Here is a 27,746-nt window from a genome sequence, read left to right as displayed (position 1 = left end):
GGTCTGTGAACAGAACAGAGGCTTGGTCCCTGAGGCATTTTTATTCTGTAAGGGACAACAAGCAAGTAAAGAAAACACATCAACAAGGAAATAACAGTGTAGCAGAGGTAATTGCCAGCTAATCAGGAACAAAAAGAGGAAATGCTGTACTGCTTGGAAAGGTCAGGGCAGGCTGAGAGTTGAGTACTTGAGTACAGCAGTTTCCAGGTGGTCATGGGCACCACGATGGGTGGAAGGGGCAGTTTGGTCAGAGGTAAGACTACGAGAAGTTGAGAAAGATACTATGGTGGTTAATGGGGTGTCAGCTTAGCTAGGCAATGGTACCCACACACTTGGTCAAACAGCACTCTACATGATGCCACAAAGGAATATTTCAGATGATCAAGATTGCAATCAGTAGACTCAATAAAGCAGCTTATCCTCCATCGTGTGGTTGGACTCCGTCCGCTCAGTCAAAGGCATCAGCCCTGAGGAGAGGGGGCTCTGCCCCGGACAGCCGCCGGCCCCACAACGCAGCCTCAGCTCTTCCCTGGCTCTCCAGCCTGTAGCCTACCCTGCACATTTTGGATTTATCAGACTCCATGATGACGAGTCAGCCGATTCCTTAAAACAAATCTCTTCTTGTAAATACACAGCCAGTTGGTGCTGTTTCTCTGGAGACGCTGACGAATGATGACCTGGAGAGTTCCCAGAGGTCAGGATTACTGGGTGCACACAGAACAGGGGGCAGTTCTGCGAAGGCAGGAAGCACTGGCCACAGGGACTGGCCAATGGGAGCTCACCCTTCTCCCTGGAGCAAGACAGAGCCACTGAGGGTTGTAAGCAGAGGAGTGACAGTATCAGAAGGTCATTTCAGCTACAAGTCACTAGCAGCAAATGAATGAAACAAGGAGAGACTAGAGGTAGACCAGGCAGGAGGTGACTGCAATAGCCCACGCAGGACAAGGTGACCTATTCTGGCAGCGAGAAGACCAGAAGAAATAGCTATGCAAACTATGTTAGGGGGTAAAATCAACAGGACCTGCTAGTAAAGACAAGAGCGTGAAGGAAGATGACGATAAGACTACTCCATGGTTTTTGACTTTGGCTCCTAAATGGATTGTGATGCTGCTCTGAATTAGGATGAGAATAAACAGAAATGAGTAGGAGGGAGTAAGAGAACAAATCCATCGCTGGACATGTGGTGTAGAAGATGACACCCATGAAACACCTACACTGAAATGTTGAGGCGTTTGGAAGAAAGGGTCTGGAACTCAGCAAACAAATCTGAGCTGGAAACAGTGCTGTGGGGCTCACAACAGGCAAGGAGCTGCAGCTATGGGCGCAGAAAGTGCGTAGGGTAGAAAAGACAGCCAGAAAGGGGGTCTTAAGATGCACCAACCTTCCAAGGTGGGAGGAAACAGAGAGGGGTGGTAGAGAGGCCCTTCTGACAGTGAGGCAGAAGGAGAAGAGGGTAGAAGATCAAGAAATGGTGCCTTGCAGTGACAGCCAGTGCCAAGAAAACAAGACAAAGACTGAAGTAACACCGAGTCAGCAATGAAATGTCCTTGATGAGCGTAGATAAGCAGGTTGTAGGGTGTGATAGGAAACCAATCAAGTACAGTGAGCTAAACAGTACGTAAGAGAGGAAAGTAGATATAGAGGCTGAGGGCACTTACTGGGAAACAAAGTCTGCGGGAATAATCAGATGAACGGCTTTTCCCACAGCCCTTTGGGGGACCCCAGAATGGTCTGTCCCTACTGCCACAGAGGCTGGATTACTACAGTTCACCCTAATTTAGCTGCACTTCAGGGATCTCTAAAGCGGACTGCTGACTATAGGGCAACAGTGACCTCTGGGTACGACGCTCAGACAACTGGCATTTTCAGTTACCGTCTGATGTTGGAAATCTTGCTACACACCAAGAAGTTGGGAACTATTTTCAATTTGCAACAAATTGCTTGCTGATTAAAAGATCTTAATGATACTCCTTACAGGAGAAATTCATTTATCCTAAAAATTGTATGGAGTAGTTTTAACTATTTTACATATGCTTGTAGTTACAGGAGCAAAAGGGATCAGCGGTCAGAAATATTTTGTGTACAAGTTTGGTATTGTGTCTCAGAAAGGCTGAGAAAGAAAAAAAGCATGAGGACGGCATTTGTTGACTATCATCAAGTACCTTCATAAAAACATGTTTATTTGGACCTTGAAAAGAAGAGTTAGTGGAGTACTGCCCTCAAAATTATGGCTTACCTTCAGGAGAAGAATTCTGGGGCAAGACAAATGTTGAGAACAGTCAGCAGCAGAAAATCAATGTGTACTTATTATGTGCCAGCCACTTGTCCTTCCCATGCGTTATCTCAACTAACCCTCACCCTATGAGGTAGGTAGTGTTATTATCCCCATTTTACAAAAGAGAAAACTGAGGCACAGAGAAGCTGAATACCTTCCTCAAAGCACAGAATAGGAACTGGGAAAGCGGCACCTGAACACAGGTATGTCTGCACAAGTTCCGACACTGCCTGAGGCTAACACGGAGCCTTAGCACACTGACTGGACTGACGACAGGCCCCTCCACCTCACCTTTCCTCCTGTTAGTGACAGCCCTGCCCCCGCCCGTCCACGGCTGTCCCCTGCACTACATCCTGGTTGGTCCCGTGCCACTCTGTGTGAAGCACGAATCATGTGCCAACCCTCGGATTTTCCTGCTTGCATCTGGATCAGTGTGTTTGCTATAGACCAACGCTGACGATCAATCTCACCGCAGAAAGGACGTAGAAGAGCATGTTAGTTACACATTAAGCCAGGGACCTGAAGGGGATGATTGCAAAAGCCTCACATAGAGTAGACTAAGGAAATGCTTCAAGGGTGAAACAAGAGGGGTGGATTCAGATGGACCAGTTTCCATCTGAACCATGACCTACAAACATCATTAATGCTCCTTCCAAAGCTACTTAAATAATTCCACTATTCGCCTTCTAAACTCCCCTGGGGCACAATTGCCACCTACAGGCCATCAGTCAGGACCAGAGGAGGGCAGGGACACCATCACAGCCTTCCTCCCACTCCTCCTTCCCAGCCTGTGAGCTCTGTGCCCAGACGATAACCTGTTCCCACACTCAGCCCTCAAGGCCTAACCTGAAAAAGGGGTGACAAAGTAGGGGGTGGATAGAAAAGGAAAAAAATGGCTAAAGAAAAAATGGAGGAGGAGGAAACAACAAGGAGGGGGAGAGAAAACAAATAATGACACACGGGGCAGTTTCTACAAGATGACACCCAGCCAGATTAGCAGTCAAGATTACACCCTGTGCTGTTTTTTTTACTAGTGCTCACCAACATTTCACCATGTCTGCAGAACACAAGACCAACTTTCAAGAGAAAATCCACTGAGAAATGCAGACAGAAGCTGGTCCTTGAGCCCGGTGAGGAGGCTCTGTCCCACCCACCTAGGGCAGAGAGCAGGCCCAGTGCTCGCCCATTCTAGGCATCGGCCAACAACGTACTGGATTCTTCTCAGAACTGGCCTTGGGCGCCAAGTCCTGGTTCTTGGGTAGAAATAATGTAAAACCTGTGAGGTTAGTCTCCTCTACAGCAGTGCCCCAAAATGCAGTCCAGGAATTCTGAAAGAACATGTTAGAGCTGTAAGGAGACCTGTGAGATCAGGCTCACTAGCCGGATCTAGGAGTTAGATTAACATATAACTGTCCACAATAATAAAAGTGTGGGGAGAGAAACTTTCCTTTACCTGCCAATGTTCCTTTGGCAAGTGTCTAATAATGAAATCAACATGAGACAGATTAACAAGGAAAGTTCACCAAATTTAATTACATATGTACATATGGGAACACCGCAAACAGGAGCGAGTGAGACCCCCCACACATGAGAGGTTCAGAGACAGAAAGGGAAAAGGTGTACGTGGCATTCTGAGCAAGGATGAGGGAGGCTCCTTGGGGCTTCAGAAGGTCATCACAGGAAGATAAGCAGAGCAGGTGTTCAGTGATTAGAAGTTTGCCTGCCCTACAGATAGGTCATAAAAAGTCACCTCTGCCAGTAACTTGTTACGGACAACGCCCCTAATTTTTTTTTGTTTTGTTTTTTATACCAATTAATATTTTTAATAAAGCAAATAATTTTACAGTAAGGCACAAATGAAATCTTTCTAGAATTTAATAAACTTAGCTATTTCAAGTAATGATTGGTATTTAGATTCTCAGGTTTCATGATTGCAAAAGGAAGGGATGAGTGAATGGCCAGGCAGTAATTAACTCTTGGTTTATTCTCCTTTGATTAGTTTACAATGGAATATTTGCATGCTTCCTCCAAGGACTTTGTACCTTCTTGCTGCTAATTTAAGTTCTTTCAGGGAGAGGGAAAGGTTCTCGTGAGCCTGCAGGGTCTCTATTGCCTTCAGCTCACAGGCCAAAGCGGCACATCTTGGGGAGGCCTATTCTGAACTGCTTCAAGTACAACTAAACTTTGTCATTACTATGTGTTACAGTTAAATTTAAATATGAATAAACCAAGGTAATAAAGTGCTTCCACAGAGATATCATTAACAACAGTTAACTGAAAAATACACCAAGAGCAATAATCCCAACAACAAAGGTAAAGGACAACCTCCCGAGCAGGATGAGCAGCAATCAAACATAAGTATCTGTAATGGTGGTTTTTAATCAGTGTCACAGGAATTGTTTGTTTTTGCATATACCGTGTCAAAAATTCCTGAACTCTAATTCAATTTGCATTTATTCCGCTGAATTACATCATCTCACTCAAAATATAAAACCAATAAAAAACAAATAACATTTGAACTAAAATATACAAGCAGATGTCCATGACAATTGTAACAGAGGCTAAAGAGGTGCCACATGAGTTACATGATTAGAAATCTGGAAGATGGGGTTCTCTTCACCCCTGAATCCAGACGTGTGCTCTACAATCTCCTACAGTCCCTTGTACTCGATCAGTACTTGCTGACTCCTAAGGAAGCTTTCCGGAAAGATTCCAGCTACACTATAAAATCCATATCCTATTCCAGGCCAATAACATCTGCTGAAAAGCAGTGAAGCAAATCACAAACAGTTTAGTCAAAACAGTGGGAAAAAGATAACGCTGCTGCCAGTGGTTACTTCTAGTGGTGTGATCATGGATGTTGGTTGTTTTCTTTTGCCTATATTTTACACCCTCCTATTCTTTCCAATTTTTCTATAGTAAACATGTATTATTATTTTTAATAATTGGGAAAACATTAAGGAAAAAAATCATTTTGAGTCGCTACCATAGCCCCCTTGAATGAGCAGTTTGCCTGAACCCACTTTGGAATCACTGGGAACATTTTTAAAACAGCCAAGTTGACATCCCGCCCTAAACCCACTAAATGGTACAGGGGAAGAACCAAGACTTTTTCAAGCTGCTCAAGTGATTCTATTTAGAGTGCCACCAGCACTGTCAGCTATCTGTGCTTTACCGACAGTTTCTACTTCAGCTGCAAAGGTGAATTTCTTTGAAGAGGACTGAAATCGAAGGTCAAAACACCAAAAAGAAAAACAAAGTATTCTTTTGACAGAACACCAAGTCTGGAGTTACAGCTGATTCTGGTGACAATGTCGGTAATTCCTTGAGAGTGAATAGAGAAAACAGAAACCTCAGCAGGAAATACCAAAATGCATGCAGTGACCGAGGTGACAGATGAATCGGGGTTGGAGTGAGGACAGGCTGGGATTCCAGAATGAGGGGCTGTTTTGCACAGGTGCAGCTTCGGTCACAGTGGCAGCTGCATCTCAGTGGCCACGCCAGCAAGAAAAAGGCAGGGCCAGATTGCCACGTGCGTGCGTACAGCTGCCGGGAACTTACCTGCAGCTCCCCAAATGGAGGCCCCCACCCGTTTCCACATTCCCAGCTCTGAGCAGAACTTTCTGGCAACCTGGGAAATGCGCACACCCCTGCACTTCAGTAAGAGTTAAGGCATTGCCCCGCGACCCTTTTCCTCCGGTGCATGGCCCAGGCCTGTGCAGCATCTACATTGGGAAACACAATATAAAAGGAAAGCAAGCAAAAAGAAGAGAAAGAAAAAGAAAAAGAACGCAAGCAGCAACTTCAATTGCCAGTGCTAACCCTGGAAATATCTACCCCCATAGTAGCAGAGGCACAATTCACCTTCAGCACTTTTCCTAAGGAAACAGGGAGGGCAGGTACCTGTTTGTGCTTGGCTTCTCTTGGATATAAGCAACAAGGCTATGTTAACTCAAATGTCACTCAGTATAAAATGTTTTCTGACATCTCATCACTGATTTAAAATGATCTATTTACAGTGGGAAATGCCACTAAAAGCCCACACCAGCCTCCTATGCTTCTCGGCACTTCTGTGCCTTCTGCCTCTCTCCCTTTCCTCTTCTGCTTTATAAGCTCTCCCTCCTTCCCTGTCCACTCCAAAGCCTCTCTACAGAGCTGAGCCCATTTCTGAACAGGAAAAAGTGCATTTAAGAGAAAGAAGCCCCTGTGGCAGAATGTAGCCAGGAAAGCAGCCCTGCCCCACACCATAGCAGCCGTGCTTCCCCATCTGGAGGGCTTCTGCACGGTAATACTACCTGATCAAAGGGCTATGCTTCACAAATCCTGCCAAAACTACACTTGCAAATCAGCTGTTTGAAACGTGCAACCCATTTCTCCATCGGAAGAGCATGCAGCTGAACACAAATTTCGTGCTCACAGTCGTCCTTCCTGTGCTTTATACACGGGTGGCTTTCTCGGATCTGACTGAGCAGCTGCGGAGTTCCTCTGGGCCATTCAGAATCAGCCCACACCCTGCTGACAGCTTCATCATTTGGCGGTCCACGTATGATGTCTAAGGAACAGGGTAAGGGGCTCTAGTCGACAGTGCGGGGTGGAATGGGACAGCCAGGCTACTAGCAACAACAGCAGAAAGAGGCTCCTGAGGAAAACTCCGCGGCTATGTGTAATGGGGGAGGAGGCAGGGGAGAAGAGAGGGACGAGGAAGCCCCAGTAGCAGACTGCTAGCTGGGGGCTCCAGGGCAGATGGGGTAGAAGTGGGGAGGGAGCAGTGACATAAGCCAATCAGGTGGCAGGAGATAAGGGGCGGTCTGAATCCTGTCCTAGACAATGGAGAAAGCAAAGGACCCTCTAGGATTGTGAAGCTCCCACCTCCCGAGTGTCACTGCGCAGGGCAGCTTTAAACTAACTGCCACAGCACTCGCGGTAGGTTCAGCACTTCCCAGCCAGGTAGGAGTGGTGGAGCCACGCAGAAACTTGCCAGTGGCCCCCAGTAGGGACTGAAGTCAGGATTCAAACCCATGTTTATCTGGCTCTCCTCTTCCTTTAACAAGATACCTCTCAATTCCAAAGCCAGGATTATCATACCAGAAATGGATACTTTGCCAAAATCATCCCTGATGAAAATACAGAGGATGCCAAAAAAAAAATGGATACACATTTTAAGAAAGGAAAACTATTAAAATTGTAGTACTCAATATATACCGATAACAAAAGATGAATACAAGTCAAGTGTGACTTCTGCAATGACAAGAGGTGCTCAAAGTGGTTCTCATCAGCGTCCAGACACGTCGATTACTGCGAACTACCGCTTGAGCAATGTTGACCAAAGTGTCCCCTTGTAGACATATTTTGGCACCCCTGGGTATTTGCATATTAACACAATCTGATTGCAACTACTAAATAGAAAATAAAAGCTGTCAAATTAGAGATAAAATAAACTTTCAAAGCAGACTCGGCTGTTCTACCTGAGTCAGACAAAACAGTACCCACCCAGTCAGTCCTTGCTGTGCCGCTCAACCTGGGAAACCTCAGGGCCCATCCTATCCCAGAGCCCCAAGGAGCAGCCTCTGCAGCACGTTCCTACAGCCGTCATTGGAAGAGGCCCTACTAAATTCTAGTTTCCATTATACATGCTGCAAACTTTAACCCAGGAAAGCACAAGGAAAAATCAGATGTCTTACGTATGTATTCACATTTATTTCCTGAAATGTATATTTAAAAAGAAAAACCAAAGCCCACAAAGGTTAAGTGATCTGCATTGCTCAAAGAACTAAGTAGTAATTTCAGGTTTCCTGGGCCCAACCCAAAGCCCTCCACAAACCACTGTGCCCTACATAGAGAATCTTCTAAGATTTCCAGTTGGACTTCCATTCATTTACCTGGTCTTGATAAAAGAATTCCTTTTAATATAATCTGTTGTTTTTAGCAATTAAAATCAAAATTCCCATAATAACACTCTGGCAATAATATAAACTTTTGACAATGCTTAAATGGGTTAAAATCTGTATGTTCAAACATTAGTAAAGATAAAAATACAACTTAATGGAAAGAAAATACTCTACAGTTTAAAATTATTCAGAACTTCCTAAATTACTCAAAATAGCAACATGTAAGAAGGGGTTAAATGAAAACAACACTACAGTCCACGAAAAAGCTGAAACAAAAAACAACAATAGAAGCAGTTCAATTTTGTCCAACTTTTATGTTTCCTTTTCATGGTTTATATTTAAATATAGGAAAGCAAAAACACTCTGAAAAATCCATTATGTATTATCATGTCCCCTCAAAAACAAACCCCCAAATGTTCCCATTTACCCCGGAGAAAGTCACTCAATACTTTTTCCCCCATATACCCGGGCTTGACCAACCTCATAAAATCAAGTCAAAACCACCTACAAGCTCCCCAAAACTTGATTTCAGTTTCAGGTACCCAAGTTAAGGTTGAACCAACACAACAATAATTTGAATATTCTTTCCAAGCACACTTAGAAACTACAGACAGCTGCAAAACCAGAGTTGTAAGGGTTACCTGGGGATCTTGACTCTATTAGCTTATGCTGGTATTCTTTGTGAGGTAGGAAAATTGGCTAAGGAGTCTGCCCAGCAAGCCAAAGGAAGTGGCAAAAATGAAATCTCAACCAACCAACTAATACTTAGCGAGCATCTTTTATGGTGCTCAACATCAAATATATACCCAAGAGAACTGAAAACAGGTGTTCAAACATATACTTGTACAGGAATGTTCACTGTAGTATTATTCACATAAGCAAAAAAAGACAAAAATATTCCAAATATCCTAGAGGAGATGACTGGATAAACAAAATATGGTATACATCCATACAATGGAATATTATTCAGCCTTAATAAGGAAGTTCTGATAACATGCGACAACATGGTTGAAACTTTAAAACAATATGCTAAGTCAAAGAAGCCAGATACAAAAGACCACATATTGCATGGTCCATTTATATACAATATCCAGAATAGGGAAATCCACAGAGACAGAATGCAGGGCTGGGGAAAGGGAGAAAGAGGGAGCGATCAGTTAATGGGTACAGGGTTTCCTTTTGGGTGATAAAAACCTTCTGGAACTAGATAGTGGTAATGGCTGCACAACATTATGAATGCACTAAATATTACTAACGGTAGATCTTATGATGTATTTTACCACCAGAAACAAATACTTCTGTCCTTCCTCAGATTCATGCTACTACTCTGTACTCTGCACTCTCTCTCCCTCATTAGCGCTTCCAATCCTAAAATGTACATTTTTTTCTCCATCTCACCCTCATTCTTTCTGTCTCCATATTCTCCCATTTGGAGATACCTACATCCACAGCAATTCAACTGTCTGTCTGAGCAGCAAAGGTTGGCAAACTTTTTCAGTGAAGAGGCAGATAAAAGCATGTTAGGCATAGCAAGCTGCACAGTCTCTGCTGCAGCTACATCTTCAACGCTGTGTGGAAGCAGCCCCAGACACTAAGTAAAGAAATAGGTGTGGCTGTGTTCCAATAAAACTTTATTTACAAAAACAAGCAGTAGCTACACTTTGCCAACGGGCTGAAGTTTGTCAGCCCTTGCTGTACAGTATGATATATTGCACACCTACATCCCCAGCGCTTTTTTGATGCAGTAAACATTTCATCCAGGATTTTTACAAAGCAGAGATTAACTCCAGATATCATTTACTAAGTATTTACGAAGAGCCCATCACATTCCCGGCACTGCCCTACAGACACAGCAGTGAGACACAGTCCCTGTCCTCGGGACACACTAACTGAATGTCACTGGCATCGAGCACAGACAGACACACTTCTTCCCTAGTCCCCCCAAGCCAACAAGCCAATCAGCAGCTAAGTCCTTTGATTCTCCTCTCACAATCTTTCTGTTTCCTTCCTGTCTGCTGCATGATGGACTCTTTATTACGTGCTCCGTAATATTTTGAGTGAATGAGTAACTCTCTCTTTAGTTCAGATTCTTATCTCCCACACCTGCACTTAGGAAAGAAGTGGTCTTTTTTCCTGTAGCTACCCTTCAAACTGTTTTGTCTACCACCCCTCCCCCAATTAATATCCTAAAATGAAACTTCTGTCATACTTCTCTATTCAAAACCTTTTGATGGCTTATTACTTATTTGATGAAGCTCAGCGCCAGTCTAAGCCCCAAGGCTCAGCAAAGTCACTGAGCATAAAATCATCTAACCTCAGTTGTACAGAACTCAGTTCTGTGGAACTCCGTTCTGTGGAACTGACCATCAAAACAACATCCTGAAAATCAGTCATTTCAATTAGTGATTTATACAAACAATTGAGTTACTACTCCTTACGGTAAGGAACAAGATTTGCTGAGAAAGCTGCTTACTGGCTTGCCAAAGACCAAGCTGGGCACATGAGTGTGCCCCACTGCCAAGGATGTTACTGATGATCTGCTTTTCATCCCACATGGTTATCTTCTAAGCAAGCGTCAGTCATTTCACAGGTACTGAGATCCCATGAGAATGTCCCGTGGAACTGAGTACCTGGCTTCCAATTAGTCTAGAAATGTGGAATTCCCAAAATTTCTCAAGGAGGAAGAAAGTGGCGACAAGCTGAAAGTTGGAGGGATCGTAGTTTAGGGCATAGCATGAGTAAATTTAAATAACTGATAAATAAAAATAAAGAGGGAGGGAGGATTAAAGCATACTGGAATAACTTGGTTAACTGCAATCATGAAACTAAAGGGAAAAATGTTGGGTTTGGTGCCAGAGAAGAGGAAGCCACAGACAATTGTAGAGATGGGGCAAGAGGACTGGTGAAGGGTACCACAGAGTAGCATGAACACATACAGGACGTTCCCATTCCACAGGTGTTGTCCAGGTCGTTGTAAGAGCCTGACTATACGGCCATGATCTCTCACCTCAGACTCAGGAGGAATAAAACTAAATTCACTACTTTACCCAAAAAACTGGTTTTCCTTCCCAGTGCTTGCATTTCTGGTCCTGGTAATACATCCAGCTAGTCTCCAAAATTAAAATAACTTTGAAATCTCCAACTCTTCCCTTTCTCACACTCTCTATACCTAACTGATCACAAAGTCCTGTTGTCTCTTTGATTACCTTCCCATCACCACAATCTATAGGCTCCTAACAGGTCTTCCTGCCTCTATTGTTTTATTAGTCAGATTCATTCTGTGTATCTATACCAAACTGCATTCACAAACCACTTACCTAGCCTTCTCTCATTCCTCCCCATCTTGAAAACTTATTACACATAATAAATAATTTATTATACATATTTCATAAACAGTATGTGCCGGGCACTGTGCTAAGCACTATTGTAATCATCATATCTAACCCACGTCAATTTGTGATATGGCATAATTCATTGCATGTTAAAGAGGAAGCTACGGTTCAAGTAACTTACCAAGGGACACTCAGCTAGTAAGTGGCAGACATTTTTAAATGCACTTTTCTCTAACGCAGGATTTGAGCCCAGGTTTCAGCCAGACCCAAGACTGGGCTCTGTCTGTCACACCAATGTCTCTGCCTCCCCACTACTTATTTCATCAAATTCAAGCACCCCTATCTGCTTTTACAGGCCTTCCATGCTCTGGACATTCAACATATTCTTTCCCAGTACTCTACCCATATGCTACCTTCTGCGGTAAGCTCAGTACCTTTCCACACCCCAAATATACTGGACACTTTTTCTCCTGTGTTTCCACTTCCCCTCTCAAAATCTGACCATCGCTTAAGACCAAGCCCGTGGAGCTTTTCCAATTATACTAGTCTCCACTGACCTCAGTTTTACCCAGTTACAATCTACACAGCCATTTCTCTTTCACTGACCTCTTACCATTAAAAGCCATAGGCACATAATTGTCTCTGGGTTCCTAAACATGAGTTTTCCTTCCCTATCTACTGTAAGCTCCCAAAGGCCAGATGCCACGGCTTACACTATGTATATTAAGTGCTGGAAATACTACAGTGAACATAACATTTAAAAATATATGCTTCATGGTTCAAATGTATGGTTCAAATTAATGCTTAATATTCCAGTACAAAATAAAGTGACCTGATTTTATACTCTTAAGTCTCTGGCTACAATACAGTCATCACTGCATCATGATGCTTCAGTCAATGACAGACCACATACACTACAGTGGTCCCCTAAGATTATAACGGAGCTGAAAAATTCCTATCGCCTAGTGACACTGCAGCCATCATAACATCATAATGCGATGCACTCCTCACGTGTTTGTGGTGACGCTGGTGTAAGCAGAACTACTGCACTGCGAGTTGTTTAAAAGTACAGCACATACAATTACGTACAGCACATACTACCTGACAATAATAAACCATTATGTGACTGGTTTATGTATTTACTGCACTGTATTTTTTATTGTTATTTTACAGTGTACTCTTTCCGCTTATAAAAAAGTTGGCTGTAAAACAGTATATACCGTTAACACTGGCAGCAGCCTCATACATCTCTTGATTGCACATTTTTCTTGTGCTTGATTTCATCTCGCGTCATGTTGTACAGTAACGTGCCGTATGGGTTGATGGCCCAGGAGCAGCAGGCTAGCCCACTGAGCCCAGGTGTGTAGTGGGCTGTGTCATCTAGGTCTGTGTGACCATCCTCTCTGATGCTCGCACATCCCCTCAATCACCTACCAAGGCATTTCTTAGAACATATCCCCCTCATTATCACATGACTGTACCGGCTCAAAAATTAGTCACCAAATTCTAAAACAAATATTAATTCCCTGGCTGACACTAACTCAGAATTAGGAACTGGGAATGTTCTGTTCAATTCAAATTTGATCAGCAGAAAAGAAACATTTGACCTGCCCCCACATTATGTCATCACAAAGTCACCAATGCTTCTTCACTTGGGCTATGATTCCCTTGTGCAGACATAAATATAGCCGATCAAGGAACTGGCAGGGTCTCCAACTGGAATAAATGTTAAAGGCTGGAAATACCATACAGCTCTTAAGACAGAACAACGAGAATGAAATTAGTAACATCTTTAACCATCCTTCACAGAATACAAAACTACGCAAAAGACTTCCATGTCAAAAAAAGAATAAAGTAGCATACAGGAGGTCCTCAGGCAGCTCAGCTTCCTACAAACACGCCTCACAATTAAACCTTTTAATACAAGGGCATACGCCACCCGAGATATCTAAGGTAAGCAATGCTCAGTAAGCCTGTTGAATTCATGTTATTTTAGAGCATTCTCACATAAGGGGTGATCTTGTGATTCAGTGACTCATTTATCATTACCATAGCACTGAACATGCTATAAAACGGCTTGTCCCCCACTAGACTGTCAGCTCCTTGAAGACAGAATCATGTCTGTCTTGCTGGTGTCTATATCCCCAGCACCTCGCTCAGCATAGAATAAATCTCAGCAAATATTTACTAAATAAATAAAACCTCAACTATTAAACACTAAGCTCAAAACACAGATGCTTATATTTTTAATACTTCAATCAAAAGAAAATAAACAATAGGAATTTAAAACTCCTTCCTCAGCAAAAAATCATTTCATTTGGTATAACTTACAAGAGCAGACAGCTCAAATTTTTCACTTTAACTTTACAAATTCTGGCAAAATACAACTTATATTTGAATTTCTTCTTAGTTTACACACTTCACTATAAATTTCCTAACGTTAATAGTTCACTGATTTCATTTTTTTTTAATCCTCCTATTGGCCATAACTTTAAAATCGATATTAAATGACTGCACTGCTTAAATATAAATATAAGATTTTTTTTGCACATTATCATTTATAATTTAGTGTTCAATCCTAACATCACTGCCCTTTACATTCTGACCAGACTTAGAGATCATCTTCTCATTGTGGATTAAGAAACAGACTCAGAAAAAATTAAGGCTACACGATTAATTGGTGTTAAAACCCAGCCTCTGATTCTCAGTGCCATGCCCTTTCCTCAGTTAATCAATTAATAACATGTAATATAAAGACATAAAAAAAAAAAAAAATGCCTCCACCACACAACTTTGTCTTTGATCAGAGTAAGACAGTATTCAAGATACCTTTCTCATTTCCAGTTACGCCAAACCTTTCATCCCAGGACTGTAAATCCCACTGAGGAAGATTCAGAGTGAAGTCCACTGCCGACAATCCTCTTACATGAGAAGATGAGACAGGCCCCAGATGAGGGTATAAATAATTTTATAAATTAGTTTTCTTCATTCTTACTATTTATTTTTGTCCTCGGCATCGCCCAGAACTCTCCCTTCTCTGTGCTCCTGTGCACGCTGCTCACCCAGGACACGGCCCCCACCATTTATAGCATTCAGTGACTCTCCCAGAGCCTGGGGCAGAATGACCATTCATTTGGGCCCTACCATACTTTCCCAATACTAATTTTTTCATGTGCATTGTCTCATGCTCCTCAAAGACTGTGAGATCCTAATGGGCAGACAGTACATCTTTATATTCCCAGCAGCATCAAGACAAGCCTTGCCCACTGCAGACACATAGTGAAGATGTGTTGTCTTAATGGGAAGAGTAAGTCAGCATTTTTGAAAGCCCCCTGGGTGAAATCATGTGGCAGGTAACAGGCTAAAAAGGAGGCTTCCATCTTAAAGCAGTTTACAAACCAAACTAAGATATATTAATTATCTATGCAGCCAACAGGAACTGCATATATGTAAATACAAAGTAAGTTCCTGGAATGGCTGCATTTGGCAGGATTAGTCAGAGTATGAAGAGGCTTTCAGTTGAGTTAAAAGGAATAAGACTTGTGAGGACATTCAGTCACAAAATAATGACCCCAATGACAAAAAAGGTGCAAATATTCAAAGAACATTTCCATGGGTGTAGTAAAGAACTACAAAAATCATTACACAATGGAGGTGAACTTTGGGGATGCCTGGCAGAGGGCCTAGAGGCAACAATGCGAACACAGAGCTTGGTTTTCTAAGGTAAAAACTTTGGAAAATGATACACAACTCCTGTGTCAAGGAGGAGGAAGAAAGCTAGAAAATGACGGTAAATACTAGAGATGCACTCATTCTCAAGTGGGAATTTAGAACGACCCATTTAGGAACCCATCTTGGCACAACTGCCATGATAGAGCTAGGGCCAGAGCAGTAGTTTCTACCTCACCTTCTTGAATCTGAGATCTCTTCTTGGAGTACAACAATCTCAATCTCTCTCCCTCCTTCTCCCTTCACCACCACCACTAACACCTCACCCCTACCCCACCCCACCCCCCCGCCAAACATGCACAAAGCTGTAATTTAATGTGTGTAGCTTACCACAGGGGCAGTACAACAAAATGGCTTAGAGCAACTCCTCAGTTCAAATCTCAGCTCTGACACTCATTAGCTGTGCACTCTCAGGGAACATATTTAACCTTACTTAGCCAGATATAAGATGGGAATAAAAGGGGCCAGCCTGGTGGCTCAGGCGGTTAGAGCTCCATGCTCCTAACTCCGAAGGCTGCCGGTTGGATTCCCACGTGGGCCAGTGGGCTCTCAACCACAAGGTTGCCAGTTGGATTCCTTGACTCCCGCAAGGGATGGTGGGCTCCGCCCCCTGCAACTAAAATTGAACATGGCACCTTAAGCTAAGCTGCCTCCCAGATGGCTCAATTGGTTGGAGCGCATCCTCTCAACCACAAGGTTACCGGTTTCTACTCCATCCAAGGGATGGTGGGCTGTGGCCCATGCAACTAGCAACAGCAACGGCAACTGAACGTGGAGCTGAGCTGCGCCCTCCACAACTATGACTGAAAGGACAACAACTTGACTTGGAAAAAAGTCCTGGAAGTACAAAGTCCTGTTCCCTTTCCCCAATAAAATAAAATAAAAAAGATGGGAATAAAAACTGTACCTGCCTCGTAGGTAGAGATACATAAAATGTTTAGCAGAATGAGTAGCTCAGTAAGCTCTCACTCAATGTTATTTTTTAACGAACAATAAGGTATGGATTTTCAGACCCTCGTACTAACCTCCTTGAGACCCATGTTGGGAGTCACTGTCCTAGAAGGTAAATGCAAAGCATAGCAGAGCAGTAAGTTCCAACAGCAAGGATTCATGTGGCAGCTACACAGTTCAGCACTGTGCCAGGGGCTACAGACGCCAATACAACACCCCAAAAGTAAGGGGGTGATGCAGAGGGTAGATGTTGGAAGGAAGTGGGAAACATTGGTTCAGAGGCTAAACGGAGACTGAAACTCAAGCAGGAGTTTTAAAGTTGGAAATGATATGGGGAGCCAAGAACATCGGGTCAGGGAGCAGCATGCTGAACATGTGCTTAAGGAAGACTACCTTCCCCCCACCCCCCCCACCCCCGACCCCACCACCCACAGCCTACAGGACAAAATGAGGGGAGAGGGCGTGGCCCAGCCCTCACCACTCAGTACCAACCAAATGACTGCGCTCAAAGCTCTAAATACCGTAATACTGCTGGTCACTTAAGTTGGTATAAGCCATATGCCATACGAATAGTTACATTAACAATTTAACTAATTTCTTCATGATACTATGAAAAAACTTTACCATCAAGATCTCATGGAAGCTTAGTAAACACTGAGGTTCAGATCCAGTCTAAGAAATTGGAAAAAGGGAACCATCTGCAGAGGAGTCCTCAGCATTAGAAAAGGATAGACAGTATGTAGGCCCTTGACTGAATTTAAGGGTTCTCTTCCTCACCCTTAGATCCTCGACCTAACTACCGCTATCATTTTTCAAACACTTGTTCATTGTAATTACCTTAAACAAACTAAGATGCATGAATAACCAAAAATTAATCAGGTATCCAGTAGTTAAAGTTGTCTGATCTTTTTTGGCTTTATATCTAGCCAATTTCAACTTATTTTCTAATGCCAGAAAGCTTTTGAGAACAGAGTTTGAATCCTAACTGGACACTTCCTAGTTGTTTCACTTCAGGCAAATCAAACTCCCATGCTACAGTTTCCACATCTATAAAGAGGGGATACCCCCTCAAAAAGTAGTTGTAAAAACTAAATGACTTAGTATTAGTCAGGTGACTGAAACATAATAAGCAGAATATGTGTTATCTATTATTATCATCTTTATTTCAGAGTAATAATTGGCCACCACCAGATCTCCAGGGGCACAGACATCACATTTTTCCAACAAAAATACGTGGGCAAAATTATTTGATTGCCACTGAATCGAAAACAGCACAGCTTGATAAGACACAGTGGTGGGCCCCTACCTGTTGCAACACCTCTAAGAGGTGACTATCGCAAACTAGCCATGCTTTCAGGACCTCACTCAAAGAACTCATTTCTCTAGAACTGGAACCCTAGCATGTGTGAACATGAATTTCAGAAGTTCATGATATTAAAAAAAAGTTTTTGTAACGTATGATTTAAAAAAAAAAAAAAAGTATTTCCTGGTGTGTGACCATAGCACTACTTTATTTTCTCTTCTCCATCTGGAAATCTGGCGAGGTGGAACGAAAAGAGCACGGAACTCCCTTCCTTGCCTCCCAAACGTTAGCAGGTAAAGCAGCCCTTACGCTGAGATAAAGCAAGGTGACTCCACACACACATTCACAGATCAACGGTCCCTTTGCTCCCGGACACTAGGCACTAGGATCCGCAAAGAACTAAATGCCAAGTGCACCCTAGAGGGCTTGGAAAAACAAGGGCTCCAGTTGCCTGTCCGACATGTGAGACGATAGTCTTGGTCAGCTATGAGGACCACATCCCATGCAGAATACACGCTCCCACGCCCCAGGGGAAGACCAGAAACATTCAATGCATTGAGCACACCCCCCACAAGCTCCATCGTCTCCGACCTCTCGGGCAACAGACACCTTCCGGGACGCCCAGAGGCTGTTCCTGGAAACGCTGGCAACACCGAGCGCGGGGCGACGCGCACACGTGCCCCGGCAGCGCGACAACAGGCTCGGGCCCCCGCTTCCGCACTCACCTGGCCCGTGATGCCAGTGATGAGAGCCACCTTCCTGGGCTTGCCCATCTCGCCGTCCCCGGAGCCCCGGGCGCTGGGGAAGCGTGCCTGCGCGTGTGCCATGTCCCCGCGGGCGTGCGACGGAAGGTAGGGCGGAGCAGAGGCGAGCGGAGCTGAGGCAGCAGCGCTGGAGGGACGTGGGCGTGTGCCCGCGCAAAAGCCGCCTCTCGCGGGCTACAGGGAAAGAGCGCACCGCGCGGCCGGCCGCCACAATCTGACAGGGCCGGGTCGGGAGGGCGGGGGGCGGGCCCAGGCGAACCCCGCTGAGGAGTGGTGGGGCTGCCCCTGGCGGGCGCCGCGTCACACGTCAGCCCGCGACGCTCCCGCGGCGCTGGCGACAGGCCCCGCCCCACGTCGACGACGGGGCGGGGCGTCGGAGGCGCCGGCCCGGCTGCTGTGCTGTGCCGCCTCCGGCTGGGGCTGACATGCAGCCTCAGGAGGGGGAGTGATGTACCGGTGCTTCACTCCTGGCATGTCCCTGGCAAGGCTGGATCGTGGAGGGGCCGGGCCAGCGGCGGCCGGGGCACTTCACCATTTTACCCTCCACGGAAACCCTATGTCCTCTCCTTCACCCTTCTGAATCTCGCAGGAATCCTAGTAGTACCCGAGGATGCTGGCAGGAACCATAGGCTGACCTTTCCATTAGGAGAAAGCCCTGAATTCCAAATTTGTGCATCACGTGGCCTCGGTCAAAGGCTTTGATAAATAGTTTCTGGAAACCTATTGGGGTGCTTTTTGAGGAGTCTGGTTTTATGTCCCTTGAAAGGCCCTAGCATTACAAGGTCCCTGAATGGGATCGCAGTTGTGGGTCGTAACTAACCTCACCTCTACCCTGGCTTTCTGGCTCTTTTCACATTTCCCTGATGCTTGGAACCAGGCACTAGGTTCCAAATAACTGGGCTCAACGTCTTCCAGTTCAGAAAGTCTCTGGCCCCACCCATGTGCACAATAAGGAAATGTTGAAAAGACTGCACGGGTCAATAAACCAGATCGTGGCCAACTTCAAACAAAGTAATTCACATGCAAGGTGGAGTCCTAGTTTGGCGCCTATGAAATTTTGCGTGCATGTGGTGACTGCACATTGGGCAGTAAAAGCAGCTGAGTGATATAACTCAGACACTGGGAGGATAGCAGGTGTGTGTACCTAAGCAGTTGACTAGAATCCAGTAAGGAGACAGAAACTTCTCTGCCACTACTGCTCTGCTCAACGGTACATATTCCTCTCCCCTCAGCAGATACCCTCAGATCATCGCTTTAAATCACAAATTAACTAGGAGAGTGCCCAATCTAACGCCCAAGATGTGTTCCAGATCTCAAATCCCCAAATCAGAAAAGCTCAGGATTAAATTAAAAACCTCTGTCCCCTAAGCCCCTCAAGAATACTCCTCAGATTTATAGATAGGTTTGTCTTTGTTTTCACACCTTGCCTTTGCTGTGTCCATTCTATACAGCGAATGACAGTGTTACAAGAAGTAGCAGAAGGCTGCCTCTGAGTGGTGAATGAAAAAGCCCTAATACAGAGGAGAGTAAACACTTTCATTTAGGGGAACTCACTGTAAGCAAGAAATGTCTTTGAAATCTACTAGATGAATAACATGTTTTATTTAATATAAATATGCTTTGAATTAATTTGCAGATAAATTACACATTTTCCCTAAAATCAGTGAAAAAAATGGATACTCGGGGAGGACATGGCAGTTTATCCTGCAGCTATGAGACTTCCTGTCACACTACTGAACACTGGACACATTTGCCTGTCTTAATAAGTATGACAGTAGAAGACCCATAAAGAGAAAATCGATAATATTGTAGGGCCTGTAAATAAAATCATGACAAAGCATTGAGGAAAATGGTAGTTCAGAGATATAGTGGAAGGTTGACAAATGAAGAATATTTCTGTAGAAAACTTCTCTGAAGAAAGGTGTAGGACAGTATACGGCTTTGCTAGGGCTGTCATAACAAAATACATACTGGGTGGCTTAAACAACAGAAATTTATTTTCTCACCGTTCTGGAGGCTGAGAGTCCAAGATCAGGGTTGGTTCCTTCTACCGCCTCTCTTTTTGTCTTATAGATGGCCATCTTCACATTCACATGGAATTCTCTAATGTGGCTGCGTCTAAATTTCCGCTTCTTACTATGTTTCCCCGAAAATAAGACCTGTACAGCTGATGGTCCGGCTAGGTCTTATTTTCGGGGAAACAGGGTATAAGGACACCGGTCATACTGCACTATGGCCCACCCAATATCCGCATGTTGACTGAATTACCTTTTTAAGGGTCCTGTCCAAAGAGTCACACTCTGGGTTCTTGGGGATTAGGACTTTCACATATGAATGTGGGGTGGGGGGAGGGGACACAAAGAGAGGTTTTTCTTGTTTCTCGCTTTGTTCGCTGGAGTGGTGCAGAAGGGAGGCTAGTTTAAATGTGATGCAAACTATGAAGACAAGGGCAAGACCACAAACTCCAAGTTCTCTACATGGATAAAAGCCACTGTATTAGCTCAGGCTGCTAAAACAAAATACCATAGACGAGGTGGCTTAAACAACAGAAATGTATATCTCACAATTCTGGAGGCTGAGAAGTCCAAGATCAAGGTGCTGGCCAATTTGATTCCTGGTGAGAGCTCTCTTCCTGGCTTGCAGAAGGCCATCTTCTTGATGTATCCTTACATGGTGAAGAGACATCTCTCTCGTGGTTCTTCTTCTAGGGTCAATTATCCCATCATGAGGTCTCCACCCTCATGATCTAATTACATCCAGGCCCCCATCTCCAAATACCATCACACTTCGGGTTAGGACTTCAACACATGAATTTGGGGATGATACGATTCAGTCCACACATCAACCATTTTATATTAGGTTGGTGCAAAAGTAATTGCGGTTTTTGCAATTATTTTTAACCTTTTAAACAGCAATTACTTTTGCACCAACATAATACAATACTTAATATGTTGACCAAGTTTTTTTCACATCTTTGTTTCCCATTTCTTGACATTGAGTAGATGCCAATTATTCAAGAATAATGCTTCTGCTTTCCCTTCAAATTTTTTTCTTCTTTTAAAATCTTTCTTTCCTTTGCTTTTCACTTATGGAACATTTGCTAATCTTCTTTCACTGTACCTCAGATAAGAAAACCAATGATAATCTGGTTTTGAGTTAGCACATATTGAGTGAGCATGTAAGATGTGCCATATCTCATTTAATTCTGTGAGGAAAGTATGCTAACAATCCCTATTTTATAGAAATTGAGACTCAGAAAGGTTAGTAAACTTGCCGAAGGTCACATAGCTAGTGGCTGGTTATGGTAAATGTTATGATTGGCTCTTTCAATCCCCATTCCATACTCTATTTGGAACAATTGAAGTGCTAGAACCCATATTTCACAGACCATTTTGCAGTTAATATTTTGCAAATTAAGTTCTGTCGGTCAGCCATGTTCCTCGATCTGGCAGGTGGAAGTGAAACAGAAGCCATCTTTCTACTTCTTGTCAGACTGACCTAAGAGTTTTTGACAACTCAATTCCAAATTTGGGTTTAATCACAAGTTTCTTAAGTGCAGAGTCATTATTATTGAGTAGTATTCCATGGGATGATAACAGCAGTAGCTTCCTAATGGCTGCATTAGAGGTATGCCTTTGATATCAATAGTGATATCAATAGCTCAGGCTTCTGTTCCTCCATCCCTTACAAAGATTATTTTAACTGCAGTTTTTATTAAGATAATTGTAAATTCAAATGTATTTGTAAGAAATAATACAGTGACATCCTATGTACTCTTTAACCCAATTTCACCCAGGGTCATATTCTCAAAAACTATGATGCAATATCACAAGCAGGTTATTGACACTGATACAATACACCGATCTTATTCAGATTTCCCCAGTTTTACTTGTACTCACTTGTGCATGTATGTGTGCAGTTAGTTCTATACTCTTTTATCACATATGTAAGTTTGTTCATCTACCAAAGTCAAAATACCAAATAGTTCTGACAACACAAGAACACCTCATGTTGCCCTTTTACAACCCCATTCCTATCCCCTGGAAATCACTAATCTGTCCTCCACTTCTAAAGTTTTGTCACTTCAAAAAGTATTATAAATGGAATCATCCAGCTTGCACTCTTTTGAGACTGGCTTTTTTTCACTCAGCTTAGTTTCCTGGAGATTCATCCATGTTATGTATATCAGTAGTTTGTTCCTTTTTATTGTTGAGTAGTATTCCATTTTGTGGATGTACCATACTTTGTGTAGCCATTCAGCCACTCAAAGATATCTGGACTGTTTCCAGTTTGTGTCTGCTACAAATAAAACTGCTATGAACATTCATATAAAGGTTTTTGTGTGAATACAGTTTTCATTTTGCTCAAGAGTACATTCACTCGGCCATATGGTAATTGCATGTTTAGTTTTCTAAAAAAACTTCTAAACTGTTTTCTCACAAAGAGCTTGTAAACAGAATTTTTTTCACTAAATCCCTTTCTACTTGAAATGCCTACAGTGGTTTCTGTGTCCAACTCAAAACTCTGACTGACTCGGCATTACAGAAAAGACATGAACTCCAAACTCAGGGCTCTTAACCAAGGTTGAAAGACCAATGAAATGGTTATTTGTGTGTGTGAGTATGATTGATAGAGAAGCATTGTAGCAGAGAAAACATACAGGGGAGAAGTAGAGACCATTTTCTTTTTACTTTCCCTTCTTTTCAGGGTTAACACCAGTTTTCCAATTCAGGAAATAATCAGGAAAGACGTAGTAAATTTTTAAGTAAAATCTTATAAAACACAACTCTATTGGAGATGAGACCACTTAGATCCCTGCTTTTCCACTATGTCTCTCTCTGGAATTCAATGAAATTCTGTGAGTCTTCTTTCCAAAATTCATGGCAGAAGCAGCAGAATTTTAGAAACATAATTGGAAGTTGATGAGATAGCTCTGAAGATTATAAGAACTCCCTGAAATTTGTCACCCCAATTTTGGACTATACCATTCTACTAATGAAATTACACTATGACAAATTTTTCAGAGCACAGTTTTAGAAAAGGGGAAAAGTATTCAAAATAATTGAAGACGTATTTCTCATATCTTCACTCTTACCATTATCCATGTGAGAGCTCTCTGTCTTAAGACAAATGAGTATAAGAAATATGAGTTCAAGGCCCTCTGTATACCTCTATCTCAAGTAGAGCATGTGTGCCTAAAGTCATGTTGCCTCTACCTCTTTTGTTTTTTAATTTTCAGATTTTTTAGTTATACTAATAATTTTTTTAGATAGAAGAGCAAATTCATTGGGAAAATTTTCTACTCTGGTAACCTTACTTCACAGAATCTCAGGGAGGAGAGCCTTGGGATCATTGCTGTACTGTCTAATTAGAATCTCCACTCAAGATTGTTTTTCCATCAGTAGCATTAAACCCAGGGGGTTGAGGGAAGTATGTGAAACTTCAAATCTTCCTTTGCTCCTTTCTTCAGCATTCTCCTCTCTAGATTTGAGAATGTATACATGCTCACTCCTGTCTTTGCAATATTTCCTAAAGCCTTGCTCAATAACAGGTGAGTCCCCAGTAACAAAAAAGTCTAGAGATAAAGTTAACACAATATACTTAAATTGGAATAGGCAATAAAACGGCCTATGGAAATTTGCCAGTTCCTGGCTACTAATCTGATCCTTATATGTCAAAATTGCCTCAAGGTTAAGACATAGGTCGCATTTTTTAATTCTAAGCACTCTAATTCCAGAGAAACTTTACCCATTTGTACTAACATGTTTAACATATTCAAGATTCTCTCATAAATATTAAGCTCCTCCAGACCGAGTCCATGCCAACTAGTAATGGTTTCCAGTCTTCCTTCTAGTACCTGTATGCTAGTAAAGGTCTTGGCTAGGGGGCTAATCTATATAGACAACAGAGGAACACTAAGATTGTAAAGGAAAGTACCACAAATCCTATGCATGAGAAAATCTGCTAGACCTCCAGAGAGAAACAGTAAAGAAAAGGTTAATACTGATGGATTTATTAAATGGCCCTTCCTTCCCACCAAGAGGGATCCTCCTTTAACCCCTAGAAGGGACGCCTTAAGGAACTTACTCTAGGATAGAAGGAGGGCTGGAGAGCATGTGGGCTGTATCCTGGACTGTGCCTGAATCATTAATGAGAAGACTCATTTTTTATAAGATTTTTATGAAAATATAGCTAACATACAATATTATATTCGTTTCAGGTGTACATCATAATTATTAAACGGTACCCACCTGACACTATACAAAGCTATTACAACATTGATTACATTCCCTATGCTAAAGAAGTGATCACCATGGTAAATCCAGGAACCATCTGACACTGTACTGCGCTATCACAATATTGTTGATCTTTCCCCCCTTTTAAAATTTTTCAATTGGAGTCGACATTCAATGTTATTTGATATTAGTTTCAGCTGTATAGCATAGTGGTTAGACATTTATATAAGAAATGACCCCCTGACTAGTACCTCCTGGCACTACACATAGTTATTACCATAGTATTGATTATATTCCCTATACTTTACATCCCCATGACTATTTTGTAAGTACCAATTTGTATTTCTTAATCCTTTTACCTTTTTCACCCTGTGCCCAACATTCCTCCCATCTATCACCCCGATAGATCTGGTACCCATCTGACACCATACCTAGTTATTGCAATATTATTGATTATATTCCTTATGCTATACCCTATATCCCCATGACTACTGTGTAACAACCAATTTGTACTTCTTAATCCCTTCCCCTTTTCACCAACTCCCAACCCTCCTGCCATCTGGCAAACATCAAAATGTTCTCTGTAGCTATGAGTTTGTTTCTGTTTCATTTGTTTATTTTGTTCTTTAGATTTAGAGTGAAATCATATGACATTTGTCTTTCACTGTCTGACTTATTACACTCAACATAGTATCCTCTAGGTCCATCCATGTTGTTGCAGATGGTAAGATTTCCTTCTTTTTTTTTACGGCTGAGTAATATTCGATTGTATACAAGTTCTGACAATTACATTTGTGAACTTGCCATCCTGCACTTACGTTGGCAGCACTGTACAAACAACTCAGTAAGGTTTCATAACCTTGGTATATCAGTGACTCACAGCTGTGTTCATGTTAACATGTTGTGGTGTCTTGCTGAGTGGCGTTCATTATTGTTGTTGCGTGTTTTTGTGTGCTGTTGCAAGAATGTCTGAGTTTGAATTAGAGCAACGAATAAACATTAAATTTCTTGTTAAACTTGACAAGAATTAAAGTGAAATCAGGGACATGTTAGTCCAAGTTTATGGGGATAATACCATGAAGAAAATGGCAGTGTACAAAAGGATTAAACATTTTTCTGAGGGGAGAGAATGCATCACTGATGAAGAACGGTCAGGGCAGCCAGTAATGAGTGAAACAAATGAAACCATCGCACAAATTTATTGACTTGTGCGTCAAAATCGTCAGCTGACTGTGAGAAGCACAGCAGACCAAGTAAACATCAGTAGAGAAACAGTTAGGAAAATCTTCACTGAAAATTTTGGCATGAGAAAGGTGTGTGCAAAAATGGTCTCCAAAGAGCTCAACAATGAACAAAAGCAAAGGAGAGTCGAAGTATGCCAAGACCTTTTGGAGAGGTAAGATGATATTTTGGGCTGTGTTATCGCTGGTGATGAAACATGGGTGTACCAATACAACCCTAAAACAAAGCGTCAAAGTGCACAATGGAAGTCAACCAATTCTCCACAACCAAAAAGTTCCATCGGTCAAAATCAAGAGTCAAAATGCTGCTGCTAACCTTTTTTGATATCAGAGGGATTATTCACCAACTGGACAAACAATTAACCAAGTTTACTATTTGGAAGTGCTCAAAAGGCTGCATGAAAAAGTTAGACAAAAATGACCTGAACTTTCACCAACAATTCATGGCTTTTGCATCACGACAATGCACCAGCTCACATGGCACTGTCTGTGAGAGAGTTTTCAGCCAGTAAACAAATAACTGTATTGGAATACCCTCCCTACTCACCTGATCTGGCCCCCAGTGACTTCTTTATTTACCCAAAGATAATGGAAATATTGAAAGGAAGACATTTGGATGACATTCAGGACATCAAGGGTAATATGACAGCTCTGATGGCCATTCCAGAAAAAGAGTTCCAAAATTGCTTTGAAGGGTGGACTAGGCGCTGGCATTGGTGCATAGCTTCCCAAAGGGAGTACTTCGAAGGTGACCATAGTGATATTCAGCAATGAGGTAGGTAGCACTTTTTCTAGGATGAGTTCACGAACTTAATTGTCAGGCCTCGTATATGTACCACCTCTTCTTTATCCATTCATCCATTCGGGGACACACAGGTTACCATCATATCTTGGTTTATGTAAGTAATGCTGCAACGAACATATGGATGAGCTTGTCTGCTGGAAGTAGCATTTTGGGTTTCTTTGGATAAATACCCAGAATTGGGATTACTAGATCCTTCTTTGTCTCTTGTTATAGTCTTTGTTTTAAAGTCTATCTTGTCTGGTATAAATATTGCCACTCCAGCTTTTGTTTCCATTTTCATGAAATATCTTTTTCCATCCCTTTACTTTCAGTCTGTGTGTGTCTTTCAATCTGAAGTGAGTCTCTTGTAGGCAATATATATAGGAGTCTTGTTTTCTTACGCATTCAGTCCCCCTTTCTTATGCATTCAGTCTTTTGATTGGAGCATTTAATCCATTTACATCGAAAGTAATTGTTGATAGGTATGTAGTTATTGCCATTTTATTATTCATATTTTTTAATATATTTTTTCGTTTTAAAGAAGTCCCTCTAAGATTCCTTGCAATACTGGTTTGGTGGTGATGAACTCCTTTAGCTTTTTCTTGTATGGAAAGCTCTTTATCTGTCAATTCTAAATGACAGCTTTGCTGGATAGAGTAATTTTGGTGGTAGGTCCTTGCTTTTCATCATTTTGAATATTTCCTGCCAATCCCTTCTGGCCTGCAAAGTTTCTGTTGAGAAATCAGCTGACAGTCTTATGGGAGCTCCTTGGTAAGTAACTAACTGCTTTTCTCTGGCTGCTTTTAAGATTCTCTCTTTGTCTTTAACCTTTGGCATTTTCCTTATGATGTGTCTTGGTGTTGGCCTTTTTTGGTTCACCTTGTTTGGGATTCTCTGTGTTACCTGGTCTCGTATATCTATGTCCTTTGCCAGGTTAGAAGAGTTTTATGTCATTATTTCTTTAAGTAGGTTTTCAATTCCTTGCTCTCTGTCTTCTCCTTCTGGTACCCTTATAATGTGAATGTTGGTATGCTTAATATTGTCCCAGAGGCCCCTTAAACTCTCCTCAATTTTTTTGATTATTTTTTCTTTTTGCTGTTCTGATTGGGTGTTTTCTGCTACCTTATCTTCTAAGTTGCTGATTTAATCCTCTGCTTCATCTAATCTACCATTGATTCCCTCTAATGTATTCTTCATTTCAGTTATTGTATTATTTATTTCTGACTAGTTCATTTTTATGTTT

The 27,746-nt window shown here is 42.4% G+C and overlaps 1 protein-coding gene across 2 annotated transcripts in view; it reads right to left on the bottom strand.

The window, feature by feature from the left end:
- Positions 1–18,543, bottom strand: part of GMDS (GDP-mannose 4,6-dehydratase) — a 649,419-nt gene extending 630,876 nt beyond the window's left edge. Inside the window, exon 1 of one of the 2 annotated variants that reach the window (XM_019752387.3) lies at positions 18,204–18,543. In XM_019752387.3, the coding sequence (XP_019607946.1) occupies positions 18,204–18,305 (102 nt within the window). In that variant the 5' untranslated portion in view covers positions 18,306–18,543. The remainder of the gene's footprint in view (positions 1–18,203) is intronic. The other variant, XM_074335314.2, reaches the window with a different exon arrangement.
- Positions 18,544–27,746: the final 9,203 nt, after the last annotated feature.

This window comes from Rhinolophus sinicus, chromosome 14, assembly GCF_057876585.1.
Source record: "Rhinolophus sinicus isolate RSI-liver-muscle chromosome 14, RSI-T2T, whole genome shotgun sequence".
Classification (NCBI taxonomy): Eukaryota; Metazoa; Chordata; class Mammalia; order Chiroptera; family Rhinolophidae; genus Rhinolophus; species Rhinolophus sinicus.
Note: the sequence above shows the minus strand (reverse complement) of the source record. Positions and strands in the feature narration are given on the sequence as shown.